Below are 19,058 nucleotides of genomic sequence, written 5' to 3'. Positions count from 1 at the left end.
TGCCCCTGCTGGAGTCAGTAGTGGTCCTACACTCACAGCCACTGTCCACAAGGGGTAAATGGTCCTTGTTTCGCCCCGTCACAGGTCACTGGGCCAATGTTTTACTTCTAAATGGTACTTATTTAGGCAAGAGTATTCAACTTGTGTAATAAACATAATCTTAGAATTAAGTAATAATATTCAGCTTGTGAATTAGCTTAATCTTAGAATTAAAACAATTAGGATAGTCAATGGGTCTTGCTATTTCTCTTTTCTTTAATTTTGGTTAAGTTTTTATTTAACAGGAGCTTAATTAACAAACATATAGTTATAGGTAAAAGTATAGATAATGATTTAAGATTGTGAAAGAATGAATTGAACACATAAAGAAGTTTTTAAAAAACAAGTGACCAAGGGATAGATAAACTGATCAGTGGAACAGAATAGAGAGCCTAGAAATAGACCCACACAATTATGCCCAGCTAGTTTTTGACAAAGGCTCAAAAGCAGTTAGATGGAGGAAGGACAGACTTTTAAGAAGCGGTCCTGGAACAATTGGGCATCCGCAGGCAAAGTGAAAGAAATGAACCTCAATACCAGCCTCACAACTTGAACAAAAATTAATTTAAAATGGATCACAAATTTAAATAAAAATGTGAAACTGGAAAACCTTTAGATGAAAACACAGGAAAAAATGGCCGAGCTTCTTAGACTTGACACCAAAATCATACAAAGATAAATTGGACTTGATAAAATAAGAAACTAACGCTCTGAGAAATACCTGCTAGGAGGATGAAAGACAAGCTACAGACTAGGGGAAAATATTTGCAAACCACTTATCTGACAAAGGGCTGGTATCTAGAATAAAGAACTCTCAGAACTCAACAGTAAATAAACAAATAATTCAATTAGAAAGTGGGTAAAAAATATGAACAGATATTTTGCCAAAGAGGAGATATGGGGGGCAGGTAAGCATATGAATAGATGTTTAATATCATTAGTTATCAGGGAAATGCGAATTAAAACCACAATGAAATATCATTCCACATCTATTAGAATGGATAAATAAAAAATAGTGACACCACCAATTGCTGACGAGGATGTACAGAAATTGGATCTCTCATCCACTGCTGGTGGGAATGTAAAATGGTGCAGCCACTCTGGAACACAGTTTGGCAGCATTTTATAAAGCTAAACATGTACTTGCCATATGGCCTAGTAATCACATTCTTGGGCATTTTTCCCAGAGAAATGAAAACTTATGTTCACACAAAAACTTCTACACAAAGGTCCATGGCAACTTTATTTGTAATAACCCAAACCTGCAAACACCCCAGATGTCTTTCTGCGGGTGAAAAGTTAAACAAACTGGCCCACCCCTAAACAAACACTTGTGTCATGGAAAACTAAGCATCAGTGACACTGAGTGAACAGCTGATGATACATGCTGCCACTTAGATGACCTTGGGGGCATTGTGCTGAGTGCAAAAAGCCACTCTCAAAAGGTCACATGCTGTATAATTCCATGCTTGTAACTTTCTCGAAATGGTGGAACTGTAGATGGAGTATAGGTGGGTGGTTGCGAGGGGACTGGGTGTGATGGGAGGGTGGGTGTTTCTAAAGGGGCAGCACGAGACCGCTCCTTGGTGGCGATGGAGCAGTACAGGGATCTGTCTACACATGGCGTCAGATGCACAGCACCACACACAACACATACGCACTCGGGCAAAAACTGGAGAAATCTAAACGAGGCCTGTAGTCTTGTTAGCAGTATTGTTCCAGTATTACTTTCCTACTTTTGGTATTGTACTACAGGTTGTATGATGTCCCCACCGGAGACACAGGATTTGATGTACTTCTTTTGTCACTTCCTGTGCATCTTTAATTATTTCAAAATGTATCAGTTAGGGTTTAACCAGAAAGAAGCAGAACCAAGAGGAGATACATATCTCTGAGAGGGAGAGACAGACAGAGCGAGTCAGTTTCCCCATGAAAGATTTATCACTCGGGATTGGCTTACACAGTTGTGGGGGGCAGCCAAGCATGTCTGAAGCCTGTAGGGCAGGTAGACAGGAAGGGGAGATGGTGATCAGCTGGCAGGAGCTATTTGGAGTCTCCAAGACCAAGGAAAGCCTAAACCTTCTTTTCACAGTTTAATCTGATAAGGCCAGCCCCACCCAGCATAATCTGTCAAACGAATAACTTAACATCAGCTTATTAGGACTTTTAATCACATCTGCAAAATCCCTTCACAGCAGCACCTAGATTAGTGTCTGACTGAATGACTGAGGCCTGTAATCCAGTTGAGTCAAGAAACTTAATATTGTGACAATTTTTTATATCAACCCTCAGATAACTACTACATTCTTCTTAATGTGATATGGATATTCCATAATTTTTGAAAAATGAAATATTCTTCTGTACAATTTGAGGCAGACATAAATGGCATTAGTTGAAAGGGTGTAATTTCTGGCTTATAATATCGATAATTTAAAAACACAACTGACTCATTGCTCTTTAAATGTTATAAATACCATCATCCATTTAAAAAATCCCATGAATAAGCTTTTGACAGACAAATTTTACATTGTTTCTTTGCTTTTTAAACTATGATTTTCATTTCTTTTTCCTCACAAAATTTTATCCTGTCAACCAGGCTGTCATACTACTTTGCAACAGAATTAGGGATAGAAATTGAAGCAGAAATATTTGTTTTTTGTAACCAGAAGGCCCCAGGGGTTAAAAAAAAAGATCTTGTATGTTGAGTCCTCATAATAATTAGTAGTACACAAAACAATGTAAGTGTATTACTCATTTATAACGAATTCTTAATAACCCAATATTGTGACTGTATTCTTGAGATGAATTTAGATTTAATTTTAGTTAATTCCTGAACCCATGAATGATTATGACTTATCACTTAAAATGAGGAGGGTTCAGCATTGGTTCTACTTCTCTTTTTAGTTTTTAGAAAGTTCTAAGAAACTTTGTTTCCATAAGTAAATATGTGGAAGACGAAGGAGTCCCTCAGTTCTTTAAGTTACATGCCAAAAATTGTAGTGGTCTGTCATCAGAAATTATTTTTGATGATCTGTGAGCTGAATATTAACCTAGGTCTTGTCACTTTTGTTGAAAACAAAGAATTGTGGAAAAATAACTCACTGAAGGGTTTTCTAGTCAGTCAGTAGAGGCATTGCCACATTTCAGATTAGTCTTGTATTTGCACCTTAGGTGTTCATTTCCTGGATAGATAATGCACCTGAGTCTAATTAGAGTGAGGTAATTTTTTTTTTTTTTTTTTTTTTTTAGTGGAAAAAGGGCTTTGTGAAATGGAACAAACAAACACATTGACCAGAGGAGTTCTCTCAAGGAGAATCATTTTTAGAAAAGTACATTCTGGAAGGCGAGGATCTAGAAATTGAGTTGCTAAGAGCTGTCCACCCCTAGGAAACTTTAAAGTCTTTGGGTACCTCTAGTGCTATGTTTATTCCAGCTCGAAGCTTGTTGCCTCAGAACATTATTTCCTTGATCTTAATCAGAATCTTTAGGGGAGGAAGGCATATTTAGTCAAACGACTTTGCCAGATGGGCATGAATACATTTTAATCTATTTCCTGCAGAACTTCTCAGACCTGTGATGTGGTAATGTCCATTAGGGAACTGCTGTCTACTCAGCAGAACCATCCTTATTAAGCTGCTCATGGAACGAGAGGAAATGGGAACGGGCACATGTATGGGATCCTGGGGGACGCTAGTGTTACATGGAATACACTTTGGGAAGTGCCAAACGCATGCAAACTATTTTGTCTCTTGTTTTGATATATGAGAAGCATGAAATCATCAGCTTGTATGTGACCACAGTACCAAGTCAGAGAGAGGTCACCTAGATTATTTGTGAGACCAGACCCACGGACAGGTTGTCAGGTTTGGTGGGTGACTTTGAGTATCACGAAAGAACAAGTAGAATAATTGAAAAAATAATAATAATACCTTTCAGTGAAATGCAGTTTATCATGCTCTTGTTTTTGAAGAACAGCCTGTGGCCCTGCAGTTTACATGGGCAGAAAGCTATTTCTGCCCAGATTTTGGAAGGGGGCTTAAGAGCCCTAAGGCTCTGACAGTGGGCTAGATTTTCATGTGTGCTGTTGGTTACATGAAATCTTCTCATGGAAAAGCAGTGTTTCCCCAGAGTTGTATTTTGGAGAGTGAAATCCAAGAATGACACTTTTTTTCAGGTGATAAACTATGTGCTTCAAGTGCTCATTCTTGCACTCTAACCTCTAGAACAAAGCAAATTCTAAATTTTCCTGGGGCTGTAAGTGCTGAGGGCTAGAGGATTAAGAACTGAGAGGTCTCTGTGAGCGTGGCCTTGAGAAAGGCTGTTGGCTCCTGGTGGGCATACAGCGCTTCCTTTAGGACAGTGCCCGGTGAGGGCTCAGTTCTCTTTCCTGTGATCATTTTCCGTTAAAGTGAAACACAGAGGCCCTCTGGTCATGGCTCCTGCCCTCTCCCACTGGAACTTGGAGGTGCTCAGTGCCGAGTGGCCCACCCACAGCCCTTCCACTGTGTTTGCCTTTTCTTTCCAGAGCAGCACGAACGCTTTGGGATAATGCTGATAAGTAGAGCAGTTATGAAAGCCTAGGTTTGTCATGTAGGAATCTCTTGGGATGGAATGAGTAAAAATATTAAGCTGTTTTTTATGTAGACATGCTACTTCGGAAACCTTATTAACTGTGCATAACAACAACTTGACATCTCGATCTATTCTATATAAAGATTAAAATATTCCTAACTCAACTTTTCTGTGTTATCCCATTGTGGAGATTGAGAATGCCAACAATGAGGAAGGTTAAACTTTATTTAAAAAAATCCTCATCTCCAGTCTATTCTTTGCCCAGTATAAATGGTATATTACTTTAACTGTAGTTTCTGCTTGGGGTCACCTTTCCCCCTTCGTGCCTGTCATTAGGAGCTGACTGTATTAAATTACTCTTATGCACTCTTACAATGAATGTTGTTGTTTTAAGGTCTTCTTTTTCTTTGTGATTCTTTTGTTCCCTAGCGTCGTCCCCCAGACTACAGTAATACTCAACAGTGATCGGCAGAACGCCATTGTAGCCAAGATGGAAGACCCCTTGAGCAACAGGGCACCGGATTCCCTGGAAAATATCATTAGCAAGTCAGTAGCCACACCCCACCTTTCACTGCCACTGCCACCATGATGCGTCCCCTTGGGGACAAATCAGCATTCCAAGCCGGGCACAGTCGGGCCTTTCTGTCCTCACGTGGGTTGTACACACTAGGCACCACCCACGGTTCTTTGTGGTGGGGAGGGCTGTGCCATGCTGCGGGCCCAAGTCCCAACAGATGAGCTGGATAAGGGCGAGGGGTCAAGGGAGAGAGGGCGTTTGGGATTGTCGTGTCCAGTGTAGCATGGTATTGGGACATTGCACTGTGTTTTCACAGCAGTCAGCCCAGCCCTTATCCTCTTTCCAGGTCATGGCTTATTCATACCTGTCTGCCGGTCTGTCCAGCACATCAGGTCAACAGACACCCTTGTGTAACTTTGCTAAGTAGTGGAGGTATTTCGAGGCGATGGCTTTTTCCTCATACCTCTTTCTTTTGAGCCATTTTGAATTTAACCTTTTTCAGAAATGGGAATGCGTAGAAAGCATTGTTACCTCCCTTGTGTGACATGAAGTCCGCTGCAGATGGCCCTGCCTAGCGGTCTGGGCTCAGCATTTCCTGATAACATGCCCCCAAAGGGCTGCTGGCTTTTTGTTTCCTGTCCGTGTCCTCACCAGGCTCTGATCTGCCTTTTCTCTCAGTCTCCGGTGCAGATTGTTCTCCCACTAGCTGGGTCCCGTTTTCTTTATTGTTGTAGCCCAGGTCGTAGTCTTAAGAGCCCAGCTGGGCTGCTGAGGGCCTGCGCGTTGGGATGAAGGGGGAGAAGGTGGTGAAGTCCGAGTGTCTGGGTGTCAGAGGCTGAGGCTGTCCGGCCAGTGGCAAAGAGGCAGGGTCAGGCGTGCCTCACATGTGGCTCAGGCGGGGTCAACCATTAGAGCCTGAGCCTTTACGAGCCAGGTCGGCTTGGACGGGCCTCTATGGAATCAAGTTCAGAAAGTGTAGCTCTCTCCTCTGGGCAGGGCCAGGATTTGAAACACATTTTGATGTGTAGACAGGGAAATTGTGCTTCCCTTCCCTTTCTTAGTGCTTAGCTGTTCACGTGAAGGGATGTTGCAAGGGTTGTGAAAAAGGCAAGTAGCACATCTCCGGATGCTCTTTTTCCTGAGCACTTTTTAGAGCTGGCCTGTGTCCTATTTTTCTGGCGGTATTTCGTTGCTCTGTATCAGGACCCCTGGTGGGGTGAGACTATCCCCTAGAAGATCTTGACTGGCTTTTTAAACCCACTTTAGTGGTTTTTGTCAGTGGGAATAATTGGGAGAGATAACTGCATTTTCAAAGACTGAGTCATTGCTAGAATGTCTAACAGTGTGGAGTGGATTGGGTCAATGGAAGTCTCTAGGCATACTTTCTCTTGAGTCTTTCCTTTGACATAGTCTTAAAAGTTAGTCTTGTATGACTGTCAACATTTTGTAGGTATATCTCTGTGATCAGAAAGCAGCATTTAGACCTTGAGTCACAGCGAGCTGTGATTTTACTTTGTGATATAAACATTTTTTAAACATCTAAAATGTTATACAGTTTTTTTCAACTCCAGACCATTTCCTGGTATTAAATTGCTATTAATCTTAGTAGAAGTTGCTGCCTGGGAAGACTTGTGACCCGCTGCTCCGTGTGGAGTTAGAGTCTGATAAGGGAAGGCAAGAAGAACATCGCAGTGACTCAGCGCTAGTCTCTGCTTGTCGCCTGTGCTGCTCTCACAGCATCGCTGGTGTTTTTCTCCCCGCTCAGCGCAGTTCCTGGGCGTCGGCAGAACACCATTGTGGTGAAGGTGCCAGGGCAAGAAGACAGCCACAACGAGGACGGGGAGAGCGGGTCTGAGGCCAGCGACTCCGTTTCCACCTGTGGACAGTCGGGAAGTCAGAACATCGGGAACAACGTCACGCTCATCACCCTGAACTCAGAAGGTGCGCGCACAAAACCTTTCCTTTGCCTGAGCGGCAGTAGCTGCAATTTTTTCCCCCAGTTTTGAAATAGTAATATATGTTTATTGTTTTTAAAAAGTGATAAAATATGAACATGATGAAGAAAGTGAAAATAACCTAAAAAATTCCACATCCAGAGAGCTCTGTAAACCTTCTGGGCTTTTTTTATGTAAACATGTGCACTGATTTATGATTTTATAACTCACTTTTTACCACTGCATAGTAGAAGTCTTTCCACATTAATACAGGTTTACATAATTGTTTTCCATCAGTTTCACTTATTTAATCAAATTCTGGAGGCTTTCCAGTGATGGGCAGTTGTAATTTTTATAATTAGTGATATAACTAGTAGTCGGCTGACTGTCTTAGATGATAGGTCTCTCCATGGCTCTCTGATGAGGCCTACGGTGGACTCTCGGAGGTAATTGCACATTCACGCTGGGTCCATGCCACGAGCTGTGCCGCCTCTTCCAGTGAGATTTAGAGGGAACTGCATGGTGTGGCCATTAGCCTCTAAGTGGACCCGTTTCACCTATTCTGGAATTTCTGTCCCTCTTTCTCTCTCCTGCCACGGTCTAAGGTGCACTTTCACCTGGCCCTAAGTCTGTATAATCGGCCCGGTATACCCATCTGGCATCTTTGTTGTGCCTTTGGGGGCTAACTGAATGCTTCCCGCACAGGACTTATTATAGCGTGGAGAGAAGCAAGAGAACTCAGACAAATTTAGTATTGTTACAGAGTTCAAAAGCCTATAATTTGTTTACTAATAAGAACTCATGAGGTTTTTGTGCTTCAACATCTGAGTCATTGAATTTTCCTAAAAACACGAGATAGATAGGTTTTTCTACTTGTTAGCATATCTGAAACATTGAAAACAATGTTTTTCTCAAAATTTGGTTCACTTCTAACATAAACTGCTAGGAGTAGGCTGTCAGTAAGGGAGAGGGAGAAAATAATTAAGGGTAAACTTTTTTTTAAAATCGAGCTCTGATTTACATGTCATAAAATTCACGGTCTGAAAGCGTACACTTAACATGGTTTTAGTATATTCACAAAGTTACGCAACCATCACTGCTATCTAATTCCAGAATGTTTTCATCACCCCAGAAAGAATCTCCATAGTAGTCACTCCCATTCTCTTTTCTCCCAGCCCCTCGCAACCACTAGCCTGCTGTTTGTCTCTGGATTTCCTATAAATGGAACCATATAATGTCATCTATGTTGTAGCAGGCACCAGTATTTCGTTCCTTTTTATGGTTGAATAATATTCTACCATATGGATAGACTGCATTTTGTTTATCTATCTGTTGATGGACACTCGGTTGTTTCCACTTGTACCTGCTGTGCATAGTGCTGTGGTGAACATTTGCGTACAGGTTTTTGTGTGGTTGTATGTTTTCATTTTTCTCGGGTTGATTGATACCCGAGAGTAAAATTGCTGGGTCAGGGCATCTAGTTTTTTTACTCATTAAATTTTAGGCAAAGATAGGTGCTACTGATTTTGTCTTCATGGATATTGAATGAAATCACATTTACAGAGAAAACTAATTGTTCTTACTCTTTTTCCATGTTGATTTTGGATAAACACCCACCAGGTCTGGCTACCCACTTTAGGCCTAACGTTTGTTTGGTTTAAACTGCACCAGTTAAGGAACATAACATTTCATAATTTTGGGAGAATCTGGGGTTATAAAAGCAAAACGTTTCAACTTTTAAAATTATGTTTCTTAATGCAATATGATTATTGTGAAATAAATTTCAGTGGGGGAAACCACAGACTGACATGAAAATGAACATACAAAAAGGAATCAAAGTTTGAGCTTTTATTAATATATTAATATTTGTAAAAAAATATGGATTTTTTTTGTATATGACTCTAAGGTCTTTAAATGTAAGATGATACACTTTATGTAAAACATTTTTCTTTAGCAAAGCCTTTGGGCAAAGTTTTTTTTACCACATTTAAAACTAATTGTTTTCATTAAGCATAACTGATATACAACACAGGTTGTTAGGATTGGGTCAAATTAGAGAAATTTTTCTGATTTAAAATTTTACTTCATTTTGAAGAGGAAGTTATAATTCAGGACCATTCTATTTTACCATTCTGTTAGGAGGAAACATTTTGTAAAAAATCTGTTTTCCTGACAGTGTCCTTGGGAATGTCTCCCCCAGCAGTTTCAGTGTTTTAAGAATCAGGTTGAGCTGCCTTAGCTGGCACAGTGGTTTGGAGTAAGATGATGCAGAGACGGATGGAGTCGTCTTTGAAGTGACTGCTGTGTATGTAAAAAAGCTAATCCATTAATGTCTCTTGTATCAGATTTACTGTCGACCTGTGGTGGCATCATCTGTTAAACATTTCTGTGAGATTTATGAATGCACTGAGAAGCGGATTAGCTGTTTCCCTGTGGCATCCTCCCCCAAGACCAGAACAACTTGCTCAGCTGGGGAGAATGTCAAGTCAGCTAGTTTATATTAGAGAAGCATTATTAATATGCAAAGAGCTAAAGGGCCATAGGCTCGTCTTTAGATTGAGTCATTTCAGTTCCTGATAAGAGCCCAGAGCTGCAACAAGACAAATTGTTCTTATCTTCTTAAAAAATATTTAAGTGCCTGAAGTTTTAGAGAACCACAGGTTTTAAAATGGTTACTTCTGAAGAATTCCAAATGGTTTGCATGAATTGACATGCTGTTTTATATCAAATTTAGAGTTACTTTATTATACTGCAAAGGTACTGTGTCATTTTAATCCAGTATTTTGCTTAGGTGATTCCATCTGTCATGACATAAACTTCAGTGGAATAAGGAAGAAGTGTTAACTGTTGAGAGCAGTGGATGACAGTAAACTTATTTCTTAGTTCTTGCTCCTATCTTCCCTTGGAGGTTTTGGTCTTGTGTACTTCTCTGTTAATACTGAAAGTGTGTTGGGTATAATCCTTCAAAGATTAAGCCGGCTAATTGAGTTAGAGAAACAAATTAGCAAAAAATGGACCCAAAATGGGATCTGTTAATTAATAAAGGGTTTTAGTTAGCTTCTTAACACAGAATTAAGTTCCTGCAGTTTATACATTTGATAATTCTTATAAAACTTGACTAATCCTATGTATAAAAGGTTGGGTACTTAATTTTAGTGGGGAAGGGTTGTACTTCAGGTATAATTGAATTACTACCAGAGATTGCCCTCATGCATGTTCCAAAACCCCAGTAAACTAACTTATATGGTAAGTATCTGTGATGTGCTCAGTTGGGGTGATGAAATGCAGTCTGGAAAACCAGTTCATTCAGTTGTGAAGGGTGGTCAGTCATAGTAACAGGAAGCTGAGACATGTTCTTTGAGATGTTCATGGTCCAGGGACTAGGAAAGAAGATTAATACAAATTGGCTGTGTTCACAAAACATCAGCCGTACATACATCAAGAGGGAAGTTTAACAAAAAACACTTAAGAATTTATTTCCATAATTTATTTTACACAAACTTTTTTGCATACTTTTTTGTGTGTGTGATAACATTAAAACACATTTTACCAAAATCATAAATTGGCTGCTAAGAAGAATAGGATTTCAGACAGGTCCGTGACCAAAATAAAATTAATAAAGAGGAACTAGTATAAGAATGTCAGTGGATTTTTGAGCACTATCATACAGTAGGTGCCAAGCTTATGCTAGATCCGAGGAAGGGTGTTCTAGAACAGAATGGACAGCATATGACACTGATTAGGGAGGTCCAGTCTGTGCCCAGTGGTTCCCTCTCTTTTATGCCAAGGAGTGCCCTTCGACACTTGCTTTAGTCATGGTTCAGCTCATGATGACATCCCTGCTAAGCGGGCAGGAGTTCACAGGGACAGAGGCCTATCCGGTCCTGCCCTGCAGTCCAAGACTTGACCTCTCAGTCTGGGGCCGTCCCAGCCTGAGTCAGTGGTGTGGTCATTCAGTTTCTGTGGAATGTGCTCACAGTGGCGGGAAAAGAATTAGCTCCAGAACCAAAAACCATTTGTTTTTTTTTTTTTCTTTTTCTTATATCATCATCCTATATGTAACTCAGCCCTCTTGATTTGCCAAATTATCAGTTTGTGTATAACTGAAAGATATTGTCACATCTCTCCCCAATAAGCGTGGGTGTTTGGGCTACAGATACAAAGTTAACCTTGTCTCAAACCAGAAAGGTGGGCAATCAGTTTTTACGAGGTAGCGTGTTAGCAATACTCACTGGAGGTGTCACACAGGAATGAGGTTCACAGTCCGAATGTCAAGACTTTAATTTATAAAAGCTCAGAAATTGGTGCCAGATTCTAAATACCAAGTGAGCTGGTGCTGGGAGGACTGGTCCAACAGGGCATGTTTTGAAAAGCCTCATTTGGTTCATTCCTGGCCTGGTCTCTCTCCAGCCTGTGGGCTGCTCTGGTCCTCGCTTTTGGCACCTTGTTCATTACTTTGAAAAGCCGCAGCCCTTCTCCCCGGGCTCATCCTTTCTCTCCAGAGTCAATTTAATACTATTTTGAAAATAACTCATAAGCATCTCATGTTCCATGTACTAATGTTTGAGTCAACACATTTTCCAAAGTAGTTTCTATGATTCTGACCAGCCCCGCACCTCCATAGGCACAGGGGATGTGTAGTGTGGTGCATCAGGCAAAAGCTTAGAGGCCTCCCTTGTAACTTTTTCTAATTGTTCCTTTTTAAATCCACAGAAGTGTTTGTGTTTTTAATGCTGCATGACATGTTACCACTAATGTGTTAGATGTAGCAGCATGAAGTTTCATCCTATAACCCCAAGAACCCAAATGAACTTGGAAGCAGATCCAAGTTCATTAGGATTCTTGGGGTTATAGGACCAATGTCTCTGTTTTCTTCCCGGCTATTGGCCTGAGACTGTGCTCAGGTTCTTACCCTGTGGCCCCTCCATCTTATAATGGAGCTCTTCTCTTATGTCAGGTCCCCATGACCCTCAAACATCTCCATCGTCCCCCTCTGCCACCAGCACAGAAAACTTTGCTTTTATAAGGCTCATATGATTAAGTCAGGTCCACCTGGAGAATCTCCCCCACCCTAAGGTCAACTGATCAGTGGCTTTAGTGATACCTGTGAGATCCTTTTGCCATAATCATGGGCAGAGGTCATGGGATCATCTTAGAATTCTGCCAACCACATACACTGGACGTGCTGGCTTTAGTTTTGGCATTGTGTGTGTAGCTGTCTGTTGTTCTGGATTCTGAATGTGTACACAGGAGTGTCCTACAGCAGGCTTTTCAGTCTTCTAACACCCTATTCCTTTGGGAAACATGAAAGATGTGAATGATGGAGAATTCAGAACAAATGAAATATCATACTGATCTGTGTTTTTTCAGAGTGCATGTTTCATCTTGTGTTCCGAGATGTCCTTTAACTCTTTCCCCTGCTCTTGCTCAGTGACACCGGCTGCTCTCCTGGGGAAGTCTTGGAGTGAGTCAGGCCCCAGCTCTCTCCGCACCTCCTCATGGACATGGCTGAAACCCTGAGTTCTTTTATAGGAATATTTCAGAGAAGGGAATGATCATCATTATGGTTCTCATGAGATAATTGATAGTGAAAAAATGTAAAAGCAGAAGAATTGTGCACATAATTTAAATTGCAGCCCACCTTTGTCTGCAGAAGTTCAGACTGGTGCAGGACATGAATCGTGGGGTCAGGGTATGCTGAGGCTGTAATTTAGATCTTTCTCTCTGTTCAGGTGGTCGTTAGCCATCAGGGCATCAGAGCTGCCCATTTATAGTGAACTCAGGCTCGTGGCTGGTACGCAGACTACTTCAGGGATGGTTGGATAGTTTTCTCACTTTAAGAAATATTTGAGTATTACTAGTAAAATCTTTATAATAGAATTGTTGATAAACATCCCACTCAAACAAACAAACAAAAACAAACCAGAAATAGCCCATCCCAGAAAATCATTTTAAAAGAAAACAGTAGAACGTACCATTTCTAAATCGAAATCTGTGTAACTTTGTAGTTTGTGGAATGTGAATCTCATAGATTTCTAAAATTCTCAAATCCTCTTTCATGTAATTATAAAATCCCAATTTCAAAGAAAGACGACCTTCAGGAGGCCACCTTGTTTTCACAGTTGTCCTCTCAGTACGTCGCCATTCGTGCGGTTCGGGACACGTCATGCCTTTCTCTTCTCTTTAATCATTCTGTCCCCCCTTCTCATTCCAGATATTCATTAAATGTCCACTAATACATGGTTGGGATAAAGATCTTTTTGAAGCATCTATATATGACATCATGGATATTGAGCTAGCAGATGGCCAGAGTTGACATGTTATGACAAATGTAGCTTTATTTTTACATAAATAAAACAGCCCCCAGGATCCTGGAATACCCCAACACATGATTCTTTTATGGGACAGATAATTTTAAGTAGTGGAACAATAAATTACACACAGGATTCTTACTGTCCACCTCAGGTGGAAGAAATTATTTGCAGTTCCAGCGAATCCATGTCCTAGCTCTGGAAACACTTTGGGCCATGGTGTATGTATATAGTAATGCAGCCTGGGCTGAGATTTCCTGTTCAGTGAATTCTATGTGGCTTTATTTTGTATTACCATTGGTATTTGAAACCATTTCTTCCAGTTTTTGCAGTTTGTTGCTTTTCAAATGCATAAACACTTTAGGCAGGCTTTTACAAAAGCCAGATGAAAATTAATTTTAGGTATAGATGGAAAATACAACCTGACACCAGCTCATGACCATGAATCTGCTCTCTAAAGACTTGCCTGGAGATGGTGGAGGCCAACCTTGAGGAACTAAATTGACATGAACTTGGTTGTATTGTAGAACTGATACTACATTCTGAGTCTTCCAGCAACTCTGAAACATTTAGTGAATCGTAAAGTATTGCCTTATTTTGGTTTGTTTGTTATCCTTTTTGTAGTGACTGAAATAGGTCATTAGTCACCTCTCATTGCTACAGAGAACTGAATACGCTGTCTCAGTAATAACTAATGGACCACCTGTGACAGGCAGCTCTCAGCAAGGGTGTGAGGACATTCTGGGAGCAGAGGCAGCATAACCGGAACCCATATGTGTATCCAAGCAGCATGTTTGCAGGAAGTGGGCACTTGCTCCCAGGCCCTTGCCCCATCAGAACTGCCAACACCGTGGGACACCACAACTCTGAGATGGCTGGTGGGTGGGACACCATGGGCAAAACCACATCGTTTTTGGAAAGAGCTGAGGTGGCGTATTAGGCTTAGTTGGTACAAGACGGCATTTGGAATGGCTGATAACCTTCAAGACTGTCTAGCCTTGTACTTTATGAGGTCATTCCCATTCAAGATAAGTGCAGTGCCGCTGTCCACAGATAATTTTAGTAATGGCTTTTGCTGTTTATGTAGTGAGTCAGCTCAGCTGTCCACGTTTGCTCAGCAGAGAGCCCCGAGTTGCAATAATACACGTAAAGTCCTGGTGCTGAGTAAATATTGTCTTGTCTTTGCCCCATGCGATCAGCTCTCATCCTTGGAAGAGAGATTTGTTCAAGTGTAGGCCTGGGGATGGCAGAGTGACTGGGAACCAGGGCTGACTGGCATTGTCAGCAGGAATGGGCGTCATGATCTCAGGAGAATGTATGTATGTGTGCATGTATGTCAACAGGTGGGAAGGAAACATAACAGCAACTGATTGTGTTTCTTTGTTTAAACTTGACGGCCATGAGAACTTGGTCCTTTTCATCTCAGTGCTTCGTCCTGTTCATTTCATTTTCCTGGCACCAAAATAGAACCTCAACACAAGTATGTGTATTCCCAACTGTTTTAATGGTAAGAAAATTCAAATTACTGCTGAAGGGCTTTCATTGTAACAGGTTTTTTAGAAGTGCCAGTTAATTTCATTGAAGATTCAAATGATTGGAATAGAAAGCAAGTTTATTTTTCTTATAATTTGACTGGTAGTTTTCAAATAAAGCTACTGAATCTTTCTATTGTTTCAGATGCCAAAACTGGACCAAGCGATTTTAGTAAAATAAATACATCCTTTCTGAATTGTCAAAAGGCGAATTTCTCAGATTTCTCAAATATTTATGTGGGCAAGTACTCTTGTCTTGTTTTCCATTTGAAAGACCTGATTCATTGTCACTGGTGAGAAGCAGAGATCCAGACTGGGCTCTGGCTCAGAGTCAGAGGTGAGTTAGGGCTGAGGATTTATTTCCAGGGGAGCAGAGCTGAGTCAGCAGGTGTGCCTGGCATGACCCGGATGAGAAATGTGCAAGGAGAGAGGTGAGCCTCTCTCCTTGCCAAGGGGCTCGGAAGTGCTGCCTGTCTCACCAGAGCCCCATGGATGGTGATAGTGGAGCCCTGGTCCTCTCTTCCCTCTGAAATGAGTCCCCTATTCCCATGGCAGTGATTTTTCACCTTTGTGTTGGGCAGAATTGCTGCAGCCTGTATTTCTTGACCACCTAGCCTGGGCTTCTTGCTTGAGAGATGATCATACAACTGCAATTCCCAGAGTATTTAAGTGCAGTTAGGAATGAGTAGGCTATACATGGATTATTTAATGCTTTCTAAAATCTTTAGATACTTGCTTGAAACAAAGTTTCTGGGTAATGTCCTATGTTATCAGAGAAATTTAAGCCATTATTTTCTGGAGTAATAGTGGAGAGAAAATAAGGAAAGTTAATTTTTAGACTAATTTACTTTTTTTGGTGGGGAGGGGGGGAGCAATATTCCCTGAAATAATAACTACTGTAGTAGTTTAAAATGACATCTTTCATCCTTCAGAATTTTCTGGTTACATTTCCTGAAGTTTGTCTGCTTAGCACTGAGGACAAGCTTGTGTCCATAGGTAGGCCTCCGCAGGCAGCAGTGGAAATGTTGAAGCTGACTTCCTAATGGTTGGCCCAGTGAGGAAACAGCCCTAGAGGGTCCTCTGAGCCCGTGCAGGCAGCCTCACCTGCCCTTCCCAGTTCATGTTTCTCGTGCTCCATGTTGGACACATTTGCTTTCTCAGCTGAGAAGCTGATGCTGCAGTTTTCATCACATCGTGCTCTTTGATTTTCTTTCTATAACACTGTTAGCAGCGATGTCTATCAACCCTGAGTAATTTCTGATTGATTAGTCAGTCTTACCGATGATTAATTTTTTACATAAAATGAGTCTTTTTGTAATTTTTTTTATTCATTTAGCATCAAGTTTTGCTTTCATAAGTTGAGTAGATGAAGTCACTTTTCCATTCTTCTTCTTGAATCAGTTTGCAAATATCTGCCTTTACGTGGGTGTTTCCTGCGTCCATGTAAATGGAATGTCACAGCACCAGCCTTCTGGCATGTTATCTGGCTGTTGCTGGAACCGTGAGGCTCTGCAATGGGTGATATTTGGAAGAAGGATGGCCCTTCCTCCCACATGTCATTGTTTGAGCACCAGGGTGGAGTACAAGGTTTGGACAAGATGAAGTGCTCTTAGCACAGGTGTGTGAGCATCAGAAGCCGCCTTGCTTCTGGACCCTCCCCCACAGCCTGTGATTTGAGAGGTTGGGAGGGCTTAGACACTGAGGTGCCAGCAGGAGAACTCACAGTGTAGATAGCATGGCTTCGCTGGAAGGAGAGGACTGACTGTGGCGGGCAGCCTGACAGGAAGCTGGTTCTCGGGGCCAGAGTAAGAAGTGGGGTTCACAGCGAGTTTACAGAGAACTTTTGACTGAAGGGCCTCCCTGCCAGCATCCCACGCATAGTCTCAGTATCACTTCGCCGAGGTATCAACTTGCTTGCTGTTGGGAAAACAACACTGAACTGTTGTCCAGAGTTTACATTGTTTAAAAAATATTATGTAAACATGGGGAGCTTGCTAAGCAGAGTTCACTTTACTTGTTATCCTGGAGAAAGGCTACCGCGATCTTTGGCAGTGTTGGTAGTTACGCTCAGAGCCCCAGGCCACCATTCTTGCACTGGCCCATGGGCAGTGTTAATGGTGGTCAAGGAGGCAGGGTGGCATCGCCTCACACCCCAGGTGGCTCAGGATGCTGCCTCCCCTCCCTGTGGACTCACATAGGATCTTCCTGTTTAGACATTTAAGCCCAAAGATGTGTGGTGTCATTAGATACCACCCTCAGTCTGATTGTATTCGGCCCGTTAGCATCAGCGCTTGAACATGGGAAGGTTCACACACTATATATCCTGTCCTGAAATTTAATGGCCATATGCCGTGGGTCCTTCCTCGACTGCTAAGTAGCCCCAGAAGTGGCCATTTGTGTCCTCTTTCACCCCATCTCCCATCTGTATTCATTCTCAGCACAGATTGTATCACTTCCTGTTCAGTCCTCTGTCCTCACCTATCTGCCCTATGTTCCTTGCTCTGACCCTGCTGTTTCCATGTCATTCCCAGAGCACGTGGCCCTTCCTTACCCAGGTCTGTGCAAGCTGCTCTCCTTTCTGGAACCTTTTCTGTGGTTCTCCCCATGGGTGGTTCATTGCCATGTCTGCTTGCAGTCTTCTCATTACTGAGGCTGGCCCTGGCCTCCATCTGAAGTGGTCAGCTCTGCCCCTCTGTTGTGTGGTACTTCCCATATTGCAGTGGCCACTTCTCTATTCATCATATCAACCCTTCCCTCTGCTCATGAGCTCAGTGTGGGCAGCTCTCCTGGTTAACTTGGGTTCTCAGAAGTCCATTGAGTGCATTGAGTATTTCAGTTTGTTCACTCACATTCGACCCAAAGCAGTGAGGAGGCGATTCTGAACCAGGTGTAGGGAATCCTGGCTGGTGAGGATAGTAGCTGACCAGTGTTCAGAAAAACGTACATATCTGAGCATATGCCCATGGTGTACCACCTCTGTTCTTCCAAACCTTCGATGTTTCTGAGAAATGATACTGCTTACTCATCTCTTACTCTGAGTTCCAAAAAATAGATTTGTCAGTTGTTTTCTGTCCTTAGCTAAAGCCAGAAACCCGGCCTCAGCCGCCCTAAGCAGTCCTTCCAGCTGCCGGTCCACCCCAGTGGTGATGTCGTCATCTTGCCGAGGCTGCTGGGCCTCGCCTGATGTTCATGGAAATCTCGTGATTCAGAAGCTCGCCTGGGAGAGGCTGCCTCTAAAAGGGGCAGGACATAGGAGTCACAGACGCTGGTCACTTGCTTTTCTGCTTTGCTCCAGGCCTTTGGCAAAACAAGGCAGGGCTGGCCAGCCTTTGTGAGGACCTCTTCTGTGCATAGAGGCTGGAATATAAATATCAGGACATTTCACAATGAATCTAATGAGAAATCTTGACACAGTGATGACCGTGGGTGTGACATGACTCAGTAGCCCACAGGCCTGGTAGACACTTGGCAGAAAGCTGATGTCCCTCTTTGATCCAGACACCCAGAGAGAGGTTTTAACTCTCTCTGTCAATGTCCCTACCCTCCCATATTGGCATATTTGTGCAGGGACTATTTTTTTCGTACCTGAACTTGCTTCCACTTTAGGGTCAGAAGAGATTGTTTGGAAAGCTGCCTAGTTTCCAAGCAAAATCAATAGTTCTCTTGGTTCGTTATCATAAGTGAAGTGCTTCTCCTTCTGGGTAGGAGAGAAAGCTAGCCGCCTCACTGCCCGCCCCCTTCTCTCTCTACATCGTGCGTGACTTGTGATCATCACTGTGGCCTTGCCAAAGGTAGTGAAGTGGGGTTCTTCCTACGCATAAATGTTGAGCTCTGTGTGTTTCCACTTCAGATGACGCTTGAGAAAGCCAAAGTCTGGGGCTTGTAGATGCAAAGCTTGGAGGTGTTCATTCTGTTATTGGTAAACTTTGAGATCTTAAAAAATCGTAAATGGTGCATTCCACAGGGTTAAAGGAAGAAAGAATGGCAGGGAAGGAAATGTGGCCATAAGGAGAAGAGAGGGTAGGGATCACCTGTTTCTGAGCAGGAAGTTGGAAGGCACTTCCTATCTGTACACTTCATGTTCACTGCTGGGAGGTCAAGGGAGGGAGGGAGGGTCACATGGCAGGACAGTGGAAGGACTCTGTGAGGAGAG

General features: G+C 42.3%; 1 protein-coding gene across 1 annotated transcript in view; it reads left to right on the top strand.

Annotated features, from left to right (window-relative positions):
• BANP (BTG3 associated nuclear protein) overlaps nucleotides 1-19,058 on the top strand; it is a 116,162-nt gene that overhangs the window by 46,999 nt on the left and 50,105 nt on the right. The window contains exons 5-6 of the mRNA XM_023536671.1: nucleotides 5,041-5,157; nucleotides 6,894-7,069. Of these exons, the coding sequence (XP_023392439.1) occupies nucleotides 5,041-5,157; nucleotides 6,894-7,069 (293 nt within the window). The remainder of the gene's footprint in view (nucleotides 1-5,040; nucleotides 5,158-6,893; nucleotides 7,070-19,058) is intronic.

This window comes from Pteropus vampyrus, unplaced genomic scaffold (assembly GCF_000151845.1).
Source record: "Pteropus vampyrus isolate Shadow unplaced genomic scaffold, Pvam_2.0 Scaffold166, whole genome shotgun sequence".
NCBI lineage: Eukaryota > Metazoa > Chordata > Mammalia > Chiroptera > Pteropodidae > Pteropus > Pteropus vampyrus.
This window is presented reverse-complemented; position numbering and strand designations above follow the sequence as displayed.